This window comes from Portunus trituberculatus, chromosome 29 (genome assembly GCF_017591435.1).
Source record: "Portunus trituberculatus isolate SZX2019 chromosome 29, ASM1759143v1, whole genome shotgun sequence".
Taxonomy (NCBI): domain Eukaryota; kingdom Metazoa; phylum Arthropoda; class Malacostraca; order Decapoda; family Portunidae; genus Portunus; species Portunus trituberculatus.
In genome coordinates this window covers 3,965,008-3,978,702 of record NC_059283.1, presented here as the reverse complement: position 1 = coordinate 3,978,702, position 13,695 = coordinate 3,965,008, and the positions used below count along the sequence as shown (strand labels likewise).

General features: G+C 41.6%; 1 protein-coding gene across 1 annotated transcript in view; it reads right to left on the bottom strand.

Moving 5' to 3' along the window:
* LOC123510458 (teneurin-a-like) overlaps nucleotides 1-13,695 on the bottom strand; it is a 462,953-nt gene that overhangs the window by 231,957 nt on the left and 217,301 nt on the right. Inside the window, 1 exon segment of the mRNA XM_045265650.1 lies at nucleotides 1,485-1,973. Coding sequence (XP_045121585.1) covers nucleotides 1,485-1,973 — 489 coding nt within the window.

The window sequence follows — 13,695 nt, the reverse complement described above, 5'->3', positions numbered from 1 at the left end:
GAGAGAGAGAGAGAGAGAGAGAGAGAGAGAGAGAGAGAGAGAGAGAGAGAGAGAGAGAGAGAGAGAGAGGGTGTACAAAGCTAGATTGAAATCAGTCTTTTTTCTTATTGACGTTCTGTAAGCTTATGTAAATCCACCACAGTGTCTCTCTCTCTCTCTCTCTCTCTCTCTCTCTATACGTAACTGAAAGTCAACATTTCTGGCTCATTTTATTTAAGTAAGACGTGATGAAAGAGAGAGAGAGAGAGAGAGAGAGAGAGAGAGAGAGAGAGAGAGAGAGAGAGAGAGAGAGAGAGAGAGAGAGAGAGAGAGAGAGAGAGAGAGTTGGAAAGAGGGGAGGTAATGAGAGGTAAAGGAGGGGAGAGGAAATAGGCGGAGGAAATGAAAAGCCGAATGGAACTGAGAGAGAAGAGAGGGAAGGGGAGAGATGATAAGAGAGGAAAGGAAAATAAATACAAGTAGAGAGGATAAAGCATAATGAAGAAAGAAAGGTAAATAAATGTGAATAATAAAGATAAACGAAGGAAATGAATAAATAGTAATGACAAAATAAAATCAAGGAATAAATGAAGAGGAAAAGAGAGGAAAGAGGGAAAATGGATAAAAATGGATAAAAAGGAAGACATAAAAAAAGACATGAAAAGAAGAATAACAGGAGGAAGGGAGGAACCAAGAAAGAGGAGGAGGAAGGGGAGATAGATATAGAGTAGATAATAACAGGGAAACAAGACGAAATGAACAAATAACCAGGAAAACCAAATAATGTATAAAAGATGAAGGAGGAGGAGGAGGAGGAGGAGGAGGAGGAGGAGGAGGAGGAGGAGGAGGAGGAGGAGGAGGAGAAAGGAGCCTCTTGTTATGAGGACAAAGAAAACCTATATTTTGTTGTAAGTAAAGACACGGTTAAGCTTACAGTTCACCTGATGCTATAATTATGTGTGTGTGTGTGTGTGTGTGTGTGTGTGTGTGTGTGTGTGTGTGTGTGTGTGTGTGTGTGTGTGTGTGTGTGTGTGTGTGTGTGTGTGTGTGTGTGTGTGTGTGTGTCACTGAGGTAACACATTCTACAGTTTTATAAATTCAAGACGTTTTTTTTAATTTAATAATAATAATAATAATAATAATAATAATAATAATAATAATAATAATAATAGCAATAATAATAACAGTAACAGCAAAAGCAACAACAATAATCCCACTGAACCACAACAAATGAACACTGTGAGAACAAAGATACCAGTGATGGTAAGAACAACACGTACATAACAACATCAATAGTCAATAACATCAAATACCAGCAGACAAACATCAATAGAGACATGCACCTCTGAAAAGCGACATCATCATCAACAACAACAACAACAACATAAGGTTTTTAGAAAGGAAGTGCATGCATAAGAGAAAGAAAGGAAGGGAAGAGAAGTGACATGACACACACACAAACTCGTTACACACACTCTCTCTCTCTCTCTCTCTCTCTCACTTACCATTGTCTAGAGCCGCCATCTTCGCCCTCAAGCTGGAGTTGATGTCGCTCTCAGCATATGTCGTATCCGAATTATTGTCAGACGAGGAGAGAGACGACCCCCCGGCCTGCATGCGGCGCCCCTGGGGGAACTTACGCCCCCCCTTCATAACGGGGGAGTCGTACTCATCGAGGTGGTTAGCGTAGTGGAGACCGCCAGCTGGTATTTCATGGTAGTAATTTCCATGACCTGACCCCAGCTGATTCATGACGGCAGCTGAGGTGGCGTCTGACCCTCCACCACCACCTCCACCTCCTCCACCTACTCCACCGCCGCCTCCCGTGCCTCCCCCAGGGCCGTTAGAGGAGGGGGCGTACTGGCCTCGATAGTGGGAGAGGTTGTTATGGGCGGTGTCGTGAAGGGAGCCGAGAGAGGGCGGGTCTCCCAGGTCAGGCTCTGACGTGTGGCTCAGTGGAGTGGTGGCGCGGGAACGGTTGCTGCTACGGTCACCTGCGGGAGAGGTCAGGGCCAACTTAGCCTACGGTACCTACTGCAGGAGAGGGACAGATGAGCACCTACTGAAGGAACTATAAGGGAAAGAACAGGACTCTCTCTCTACATAATACTTCATATATACGTCAAAGTCTCAACGTGTCTATTCACTACTTCACTACGCAATGCTTCATGTCAGGGCGTAATACAAGGGTGAGTTTGCGTCTAAGTTATAGCGACGCGCTCTCATAAACACACCAACCCCGACACTTGCTCAGGCCGCGGAAAATCACAGCAGAAAACGTGTTATTCCGCGGGGACAGGTGATCGCTGCCTCTCCTGTCTACCTTTACTCGTCCCTAAGGCTCTGTGTCACCGATGCTGTGGCACTGTGTTGGGATTTCTGGCACACCTTTGTGGATGAAACTGTGTCATGCTGACCATGTTACGATTGATTCTTTTTATTATATTCCGTTGTCTTTGCTTTGCTTCCTTATTTTCCTGCGTTCCTGTTGTATTTTTTGCCCCTGTGTCTGTGTGTGGCTGTGGAATGTTACGTCTGCGGTGCTACGTCGTGGTTTATTCCTCTTCTTTTGACATTTATTTTCTTGAGCTTGCAGAAATTGTTGCCTCTCCCGCCGCGCCCCGCCCTCTCTCTGGGGACTCATCACGCGGCGGCCACCAACTCGCCCAAGCAATGAGCTACCCGAGGCTTGTGTCTGATTAACGCCAGGGCCTCACGCCGCTCACAGGAAGAAAAACGGGCACGGGGAGCGGGGGAAGGGAAGACACCATGAGGAACAATGTATGTTGGAAGGGGAGGGCCACTGCAACCTTGTTTCACCTTCCTCAGTAGCAGCGAACATGTCTTCCCCTCTCCTGAGTAAAGTGTTTTGCCTCGATTCTTGCTTTGGAGTACAAGTGGCATTCTTCCCGGCCATGGACAGCTGCTTGCATGATACCACTGCCACGTCACTCAATTGTACTTATAACATGCCCAAATTTCCCTTCAGCTTGACGATGACGCCATCGTATTACCAGAAAAGAACGCCTTTGCATTCCAAGGACACATATAGACACGTACAGACATGTCAGGATGCCGTCGCTAGTGGTGTCCTGACCTGTGCTGGCTAGTGGACTGCTGGTGGGTTGGTGGCTGGTGGGCTGGCAGGCAGGTGTCTGTTGTCTAGCGGGCTGGTGCACTGGCGGGCCTGCTGCCACTCATCACCGCCGCGCAAAAGGGATTCAGTTCACGTGCGAATTCAATCACGTGGAGCAAACGTTCCGAACAATTACCGGGACGACACTGCTGGAGGCGGCGTGTGGAGCGGGACACCTGCAGGAGGCGGTGCAGAAAGCAGGGGAAGCAGTGGGTGGGAGAGGGAATGGAGGAAGTACTACAGGTTTGCCTCTAACACAAGACAGGCAGCCTCCACGTGTCTGTGTGGGCCATCATCATCATCAGTCGTACCTCACTAACAGGGCGAGGCCACGCGAGGAGAAGGGAGGAACCCACGAGGCTAATGATACACGCATAACTACATCTCATACAAATCAATAGGCACAAATGGGTGAGAGAAGCAGGAAGAGGAAATGGACAAGGAAACGGAAGAAAGAGGAGGAGGAGGAGGAGGAGGAGGAGGAGGAGGAGGAGGAGGACAGCCTACCTATACATATTGATCCCAGAAGGTGTTTACGTTCCTTCGTGGAGCCTCGGCCTGCCCTGGGACCAGTAATGAAGGCCACGGCTCCCTTCACCCTAATACTGCCGCCATTCTTTACTCGCCCTTCACCCTCCCACACTGGTCACCCTCCCTCCTACAACCCCACCATCCCACCCTCTCTCTCTCCCTTCCACTTTCCCTCCTGATGAGCCTCCGTCCACCGTAGCGGAAGACTAATAATGAGGAGGAGAATATGGAAGAAGGGAAGTATTGAAATGGTGAAAAGACACACAGAGGAATATAAAAGGTGAGGGAATGACACACACACAGCAAGATCCACCGTGAAATGGGATACACTCAGAGGTATTGGACACAGAGACACATAAATTACACACCTGATTAGGACACTTGAATAGGACACGTATAACACATAGGAAGGAGGAATAAATGAACAGTGACACAGACATCGACAAACGGATGCACACACATGAACATTCAGTCCGAAGCGAAAAGAAACACGTGCAAATGAAACAAACATACACAAAGGGAAACATTTACTCCACCATATACTCAGAACATTAATGAGTGACAGCAATACACACACACGCACACACGCACGCATACACACTTCAGTGCACATAAACATACATACACACATACACATACACATACTTAACACACAAAGAAGTAATATAAATAAAATCGTGGTATTTCTCTTGATGTTAGTAAGGAAATCCAGCTCTCTCTCTCTCTCTCTCTCTCTCTCTCAAGTCTTCATACAGATACAAATCCTTATTTACTCACCACTAATTCCCCCAACGACCTCCTCCCTCCCCCATCTGCTGCTCTTCCTCCTCCTCCTTCTCCTCTTGTGTCCCTTCCTCTTGTACGCTAATGCTGTCCTCGTCTTCCTCTCGAGTTCACATCCCGTTCCAGATACCTCGGAAAACCCACACCGCCACGTCCACAACCCCCGCCACTCCTACAGTCTCCCATGCATCTCCTTCAACCGTGGGAGCAATGACAAAAAACCTTACGACTTTGGCTTTAGAAACAGAAAATGACAAAACAGCCCTATATTCTCAAAGGCAATTTTCTGTCACCACTACTGTTTTCAGAGGTCATGTATACCATCAGCCAGGTTTTCAATAGTATTTTTCTCTTGTTGATATCGTAAATTTTGTTAATCTGCCACTAGAATCATTGCAAAACTGAAGCTCTTTAAACCCTTGAGTACCATGACGTGTTTCCATATTCACTACAATTTGGTGATTTGATACAGCTTCAGAAACTTATGTGAGGATTAAATTAGTGAAGACTGTGGCCATTAATCTTCTGACCTCCATAGACCCTTCCTAATAAAATGGTCTAATCATACACAATTTTCAAGGTAAAAACGTGTCCCAGTATTGAAGGGTTAAATAAAAAAGAAGGAAGTTTTTCTGATTAAGAACAGAAAGCGAAGAAAAAAAAAGTAGGCCTATTTAACTCCCAAACATAGGTGAACGTTTCCCTTTGACTTTCAGGTGAGAGGCGCAGGTGTGGATTGCAGGTGTGTGTCATCAAGTGTGTGTCATCCAGGTGTTTCAGGAGGGACGAGCCTTGCTTAATGTCCATAAAACAAGGCAATTGGACCCGACCTGGGAAGTGGGATGAGCCGGGAAGAGGGAGGCAAGGGGAGGCAGGGAGAGGAGGATAAGTGAGAGGAAGGGAGAGGAAAGGGAGAGACCGTCTAGTTATTGGGGTGGATACGAGAGAGAGAGAGAGAGAGAGAGAGAGAGAGAGAGAGAGAGAGAGAGAGAGAGAGAGAGAGAGAGAGAGAGAGAGAGAGAGAGAGAGAGAGTGTGTGTGTGTGTGTGTGTGTGTGTGTGTGTGTGTGTGTGTGTGTGTGTGTGTGTGTGTGTGTGTGTGTGTGTGTGTGTGTGTGTGTGTGTGTGTGTGTGTGTGTGTGTGTGTTTGTCTGTGTGTGTTTGTGTAAACAAAAGCAAGAAATGTGTAAAGAAATCTGTACAGAAACATAGATAAACAATAGAAATAAAATAAAAATACAATAATATGATAAAAAAGAACTCAAATAAAAAACTCAAACAAAAAAAAGAACAAGAAAAATATGAAATTAAATCAAACCAAACAATAAAAAAAAAAAAAACATGAAACAATTCTAATACTTTTGTTACCTCCTCTCCTCTACTTTCCGTCCACCTCCTCCTCCTCCTCCTCCTCCTCCTCCTCCTCCTCCTCCTCCTGCAAGTGTGGATTCGGTGTTTGGTTCCCCCTAGAGACCATTGTCAGCTAAAAAGTTATAAGCGGGTTTTCTAGGAACGTTTTCTAAGCAGCTAAAAATGGGATTATTGTTGCTGGTGGTGCTACAGAAAGTGTGTGTGTGTGTGTGTGTGTGTGTGTGTGTGTGTGTGTGTGTGTGTGTGTGTGTGTGTGTGTGTGTGTGTGTGTGTGTGTGTGTGTGTGTGTGTGTGTGTGTGTGTGTGTGTGTGTGTGAAAATACGCAAACATTTGGTGAAAATGAATGAAGAATAGAACAAAAAATGTATAATATGAAGGAAGGAAGGAAGGAAGGAAGGAAGGAAGGAACAAATAAACAAGCGAACTAACGAAGAATGGATGAAACAAAGGAAGGAAGGAAGAACAAATAGGAGAAAATAAAATAAGAGAACAGAAGTGTACAAAAAAGAAAATAAAAAAAGACGAAAAAAAAAATCAGCAAAATTTCCTAAACCTCTGAAATGCTGACCACCACCACCACCACCATAGCATCAACCACACCATATAAAACTCAGCAAAACTCAGCATAGAAGCGAGGTCAATCAGTAAGGGTAAGTCAGCATAGATCAGGGGTGAATAAGAGGGGAAAACAGGTCAGCAAAAGGTCAGAAGTGAGGTCAAGGAAGGATGTGAAAAGGGTGATATAATTCCAAGGAGGTAAGCGGATATTTCCATAGGTCAACAGTGTGTCAGCCTCAGGTCACGCTTGGTGGGAGTGGTGGAGAAAATTGCGAAAAAAAGGGTTTTGTAGGGAATAAAAAATGTAAATAAAAGGAAAAAAAAGTAAAATATCTAGAATAAAAATTAAAAAAAGTGAATTAATCAGGCATGAAAAGGTAAATGAAATAAAGTAGGGAGATTAAAAGAAAATAAATAAGAATTGAAGTGAAGCGGAAAAATAATGAAAAAAATATAGAAAATAAGGAAATAAAACGAACACTAAGGAATTTGGTAGAAGAAAAGCAAAATAAGTACGTTTGTGAATAAATTAAGAAATAAAAATGTTAAGAGGAGAAAATAAAAAAAAATCGAATAAAAATAAAAAAAACAAAATTAAACATAAGAGAAAAAAACTCACAACAAAAAACTGGAAAAAAACAACGAAAACAAAAACAAAACAAAACAAAACAGTAACAACAAAAAACCTAAAATAAGAAAAAAAGACACCTTTCACCTTTCGCCCCCTTCTCTCTCTCTCTCTCTCTCTCTCTCTCTCTCTCTCTCTCTCTCTCTCTCTCTCTCTCCCTTCAGCACCGCAGCCATTAATAAATAAAAAAGGAGCAAAACAGTCATAAAACAGCCAGGGAGCTCCAGGACGCCTATAAAAGGGCAGAACTTGACTCGCGGCGCAGCAACGAGAGAGAGAGAGAGAGAGAGAGAGAGAGAGAGAGAGAGAGAGAGAGAGAGAGAGAGAGAGAGTAACAGGACGAGAGTGATAAAGCAAAGGGGGAATAATATATGGAGAGCTACAGGAGAAAGAGGAGGAGGAGGAGGAGGAGGAAGAGGAGGAGGAGGAGGAGGAGGAGGAGGAGGAGGAGGAGGAGGTACCGCCATCCCTACAATAATCATTCCTCTACACCTTCCGTCTCAGTTTATGGACGAGGATACAACCACCAGAGAGAGAGAGAGAGAGAGAGAGAGAGAGAGAGAGAGAGAGAGAGAGAGAGAGAGAGAGAGAGAGAGAGAGAGAGAGAGAGAGACGAGAGACGAGAGGGGAAAGGGAAGATGGATTGGTTGCTGAAAAAGAGAAGGGGAGGAGGAGAACGAGGGGTGAGAGTAAGGAGATTGTATGGAAGAGAGAGAGAGAGAGAGAGAGAGAGAGAGAGAGAGAGAGAGAGAGAGAGAGAGAGAGAGAGAGAGAGAGAGAGAGAGAGAGAGAGAGAGAGAGAGAGGTAAGGCAATAAAGAAACCACACCCACATGTACACCTCTCTCCATCTCCCTTTCCCTCTCCCTCTCCTTCTCACTCTCTCCGTCTCTCCGTCTCTCTCTCTCTCCCCCTCTAAGGCTCCACTGTTGCCAACTAATTTGAGCACGTGAGAGTTAATTGGTACATATCAAGGCTGCCAAAGGAGGAATTTTACGAGACTTAATTTAACACCGTGTGACGTGTAATATTATTTTCCTCACGTCACGACACGCGGTAGGTATTCCAGGTATTAGCAGGTATTATTAGGTATTATGTTGTACCTGCTTACTTGCTTAGTAGTTCTTGAAGTTATTTTATAGCTTATTTTTTTTCGCAAGTGTTTGTTGTTGTGTTGTTGTTTTTAGTTCTTAGTGAGTTTTTGTATTAAGGAATGAGTGAAAGGGAAGAATGATAGACGCTCTCTCTCTCTCTCTCTCTCTCTGTCTTTCAATATGGTAATAGAAACACTCCAGCAACGTAAGGAAGAATAAAATGAAAAAGTTGAAATATAAAAAAAAAAAAACGAAGAAAAAAGGAAAGAAGATAAAGAAGGAAGAGAAAATTGGAGACACATAAGTGGAGAAGGAAGGAAAGAATGTTGGAAAATAAGAAACTGAAGGAGAGATGGAAGGAGAGACGAGAATGTTGGAAAATAGGAAAGTGAAGAAGAGAAGGAAGGAAGAGATGAAGTGGAAGAAAAAAAAAAAAATGAAATCTGCGGACAAACATAAGAAAATTTCATTAACTTCATTCACCGGAAGTCTGGAAATGATAGGCAAAGTTGTCCCAAGTTTTATGATATTTCAACTTTTTTTTCCTGAATATTTCTTCCCTTACACTTCCTCTTTTCTTTATTTCTCTCCTTTTTCTGAAGTTGGATCTGACTTTACTTTAGAACGATATGATTTTCTCTCTCTCTCTCTCTCTCTCTCTGTCTATCTGTTACTATGTTGTCTTAAAATAAATATATACGAAAATTAATTAAATGTAGAAAGCTGATAACTTTTTTCTTAATTATGAAAGAGTTTAAATTTCTCTTGATTTACGGCCTCTTCAACCCTTCCCACCCTCTCTCTCTCTTTCTCTCTCTTTCGGTCCCCACACTTACTTATATTCTCCATGTGCTTTTAATTATTATAAAGTTACCCACGTCCCAACATTTCTGCTCATTTCTGCTTCTTTTTTAAATCGTTGCCTCGCTGTAAATACTTTGAGGAAATGCAACTTTCCACTCAGCTGCGTCTCCTGAGCTGAAACATTTCATTAAAAACAGAAATACGTGTTTTCCTAAGAACCTCAACTTTTATCTTGTTTTTTTTCTCATTTTTTATATTTCTTAGGTTCTTTTCACAATGTTTTCTTCCTTAAAAGTATTTACTATATTTTTCTTTTTCGTCTTTTATTTATTTCTTTTATTCAAATTATTCCACTTTCTTTTATTTTCTTTTTATTTGTGTTTCTTCCATCTTGTTTTCCTCCTTAAACTATTTTTCTTACGTTTTCTTTATTTTTTCTTCTTCGTTTCTTTACTCAAATTATGCTATTTACTTTTATCCTCACATTCTTCTTTATCCTTTTTTGAGGCTCAGTATAATTCTTCTTTAACGATTATGCTTTCAAACTTTATATTTCCACTCTTTCTAATCTTGTTTTTCTTTTTTTCGTGCGATATTTCTTTTTGCTATTCCTCCTTTATGATTTTTTATTCTTGGCTTTCTTCCTATTTACCCTATTCGTAACCTTCCCTTTTCTTTGTTTCCTCTTTGATATCTTCCTTATTCTTATTTTTCCAACCTTTCCTTTTATGATTTCCTTCTCAGCTTTCTCTTTGCTATTTCAAATTTTTCTTGCGATTTTCTATCACACTTCCTTCAGTTTTCCCTTGTTTACCCTCAGCTTTTTTCCAATCTTTTCTAATTTCCTCCTCGCAATCTTTCCCTCACTTCTACAAATATTTCCCTTACAACTTTGTTCTTATACTTCCTTCCCATTTCTTTTTCCCCTATTCTAATCTTCCCCTTTCCTTGTTTCCACTGAATCGTCCCCCTTTTTCCCCCTCTCTGGCACGTTCCCTTCCCCTCGTCGACAGGTCACCGCCCATTGTTACTCCAGACCCTTGCGGGGACACAAAGCCCTCCTATTATTGCTGCTCTCTGGGATACCATAAAACACGGCTTCTCCTCTTCCCTCCTCTGTATACCTCACCCCCTCGCCCTCACCCTCTCCCTCTTGTCCCCTTGTTTCCTAGTTCTCTCTCTCTCTCTCTCTCTCTCTCTCTCTCTCTCTCTTATGTGTCTTTATTTGTTTTCTGATGTTAGTTTTGTTTTCTTGTTCCCTTCTTCTATCTCAGTATACTTTATATCTCTCTATTTCCTCGGTATATATTTGTTTATTTTTCTATTTTACTCCCTCTGCCTTCCCTCCTTCCTTTTCTTCAAACTTTTCTCCCCTCACTCGCCTTTCGTCCCTTTCCTACTAATCCATCTCCACATTTCCTTTTCTTCTCTCCCATTTTTCGTTCTTTTCTGTCAACTACTCTCTCTTTCTCTCTCTCTCTCTCTTTCCATTTTCCACCAGTTTTCTCCTTTCCTCCCTCATTCTCACTCTCCTTACCTACCTAATCTCTCTCTCTCTCTCTCTCTCTCTCTCTCTCTCTCTCTCTCTCTAGCCGTTTTCCTCTCCCTCCCTTCCCTTCAATCATCCCTTCCTACATTTTCTTTGCTCGCTTTACAATATACCTTCCTGTGTTGACAATAAAGGCCTCAGGTGTTCTTTCTAATTCACCTGAGGGAAAAAAGCTACAGGTGAATGAGGGACTATAACAGAGTATTAACAAACGGGCTTTCATCTCAGTAACTTCCACTAACATGAATAAATTGTGTTGAAATGAATGCCAAGATAAAATACTGAACTCGTGTAGCATTTATCATGTCTAGTGTATATTTACATGGGATTAACTGTTTCCGGTCTCGAGTGGAGGGAAAAGTACAAGGAACAATCAGGCAAGTAAATCCATTAGTGTAGGGAGTAAAAAGATACCAGGGAGGAAGGAAAGAGGAGGAGGCGAACGTCCTTTAAATGAACGCCATTATAAAACCTATTTCGTGTTAGAATCCCAAGAGGAGAGGAAGTTAATGCTCGCCATCTGCTTCTCTTGAAAAATTATTGGATGAGAATCTAAATCAATATATATATTTCTTATTTTACTATCATATTTAATTAAAATCCAAAACGCTTCAAAAATACTTGGCTTTTGTTTATCTTTTTAATTGACGAAAGAAGTTAAAGTTATATAGTGGTAATGTCTCTAATAATCCTTGTTTTTTATCACAATTCAAACCATTAGGACGTAAATGTTTTGTTGTTCATTTAAATCCAATTATGAAAAAAGCTGCATTTTGTGTTTCACTGAAAGCTTATTTTGTATTAAAACTCATACACTTAAGAGATCAAAGTGTCTTCCTATTACGAAACAATTTTTACACTGCAACTCTGCGAATGAGACGAGAAAGAATAATTTCCTCTTCATATTTTTCTTTTCTTTATCCAAGGACGAAAATGTTGCAATACAAAGCTGCATATCTCGAAAGTTATCTTGTATAGGAAAGAAAAATCCAGCGTTTCAAATATGACACGTCCATATACGAGTGTAGATAAAACTAATGTGAAAAGAACACTTAAATGCCGAGTGGAGATACGATGCAATATACTTAAACCAACAGTAAGAGGAGAAAAAGGAAAAAAAAATGATAGGAAAAACGAAATCACCCAAACTCGAGAAAAAAGGAAGAAATAGGCAAAAAGAAATCAGAAAAAGGACAAATTTGGGATAATCAAAACGCGAAAACAAGAAACTCAAATAAAACCAGAAAAAAAGAGAAACAGTAAAAAAAAGAAAATAAAAAAAGTAGAAAACAACAAGGAAACAATCACCCCCCAAAAAAAACTCTATAAAGAAAGGGAAAAAAAATTACGGAAGAGAAATATAAAGAATAGCGATAAATTTCCACCGTAAACATTCGTGTGGTGAATTTTGGGAGCGGGAGGAGGCGGGAAGACACACCATTTCCCAGAGAGACGGGAGGACTAGAAGGGAACGCGGGAAAGGTCTATTTTTCTTGCTCTTCCCGGCGGCGTGAAGGCAAGACCGGGAAGGGAAGGGAAGGACGGGAAGGGAAGAGCGGGAGGGAAAAGGGTAGGGCAGGGGAGAGGGGCGGAGGAGCAGCAGCTTTATTCTCTCACTTTATTTCCCCTGAGCTTCTCGTCGCCTTCACGCCCTGATCAGATTCGCTCACGACGGAAAATTGCAAAATCTCTCTCTCTCTCTCTCTCTCTCTCTCTCTCTCTCTCTCTCTCTCTCTCTCTCTCTCTCTCGTGTTCACTCATTCATTTCAGTTTTTCTTACTATAATTTGCTCTCAATCACTCTAACATATTCTCTGTCTCTCTCTCTCTCTCTCTCTCTCTCTCTCTCTCTCTCTCTCTCTCTCTCTCTCTCTCTCTCTCTCTCTCTCGCATCCACTTATTAATTTTTGCTTTCACTTGAATTTGCTCTCAATTACTCTAACATATTCTCACTTTCACACACATTCTCTCTCTCTCTCTCTCTCTCTCTCTCTCTCTCTCTCTGCTTTGCCGCCATAGTGTGTTGAGTATTACAGCTTCAGGCGTGTTTGCTCCTTCCCTCCCTCCCTCCCCCTCTCCTTCTCACCCTTCCCTCCACAAGTGTCTGAGGAGTGATGAAAACCCAGGGTGAGGAAATGGAGGATAGGAATAAAAGGGAGAAGAGGAAAGGTGAGGATAGGTAAGTGAGGATGTGAAAGGAAAGGGAAAAGAAAGAGGCAAATGAACAGTAAAAATGGAGAAATTGATTAAAAGGGATAGAAAAGGAATGATAGGAAAGGAAATACATAAAGATGGAAATGGATGAATTAATGAAAGTAAAACGGTAGAGATTAGGTGAATTTTGAGGAGTGGAAGAAAAATATGAGAAAAAGAGGTTTGTGAGATGAAAAGGTGGAAAAAAGGAGAGAAAAGTGAAACGACAAGAAAAAATAAGTGAAAGTAAGGGAAACTGAATGAAAAGAAGAAATTGTGATAGGAAGAAAGGTAGAAGTAACTAGACAAATAATGAGAGGAAAAGAAAAAAAATAAGAAGGAAATGGAGAAGAGGTAAGAGGATGAGAAAAAAAGAACATGTCTGAGTAAAGGAAGGCAATGAATAAAAAGAAAATGGAAAAAGACGTTGAGGAAAAGCGGTGAGGAGGAAGAAAGAGGAAAAGAAAAGGGAAGGAGGTTGAGGAATATGGTCATTCTTCCTCCTTTATTTTCCCAGTGGTGTATTTTTTCCCTTTAAATTAAAAGTGAAATTGAATCTGGAATTGTTGTGATTTTTTTGCCCTCTTTTCTTTTCTCAACCTTAGCTATTTTAAGTTCTCTTTCTATTCTACTTCCTCTGTTTTCTTCTTTATTTTTCCTATCTTTCCTTCAGTAATATTTTTAAAACCAATATTGCTTCATTTCTCTTCATGGAAAAACTAAAAATTCGTTTACATTCTTTCCCGACCCTTCTCTCTCTCTCTCTCTCTCTCTCTCTCTCTATTCATTAGTGGTGCGTGTGAATCCTTTTGAAGCCTCCATTGTTCCACACTCCTCCTCCTCCTCCTCCTCCTCCTCCTCCTCCTCCTCCTCCTCCTCCTCCTCCTCCTCCTCTTCCTACTCTTCCTCCTCCCCCATGCACTTCTCCATCACTTTATTGAGGTAAATGTTGCCAAAAGAGCAAGGGTGAGAGGAAGGAAGCGAGGAAGAGAGGAAGGAGGGAACAAAGGAAGAGGTGGAGAGGAAAGGTGAATGAAACAAGTATTTTTTGAAGAATGAAAATAAAAAAAA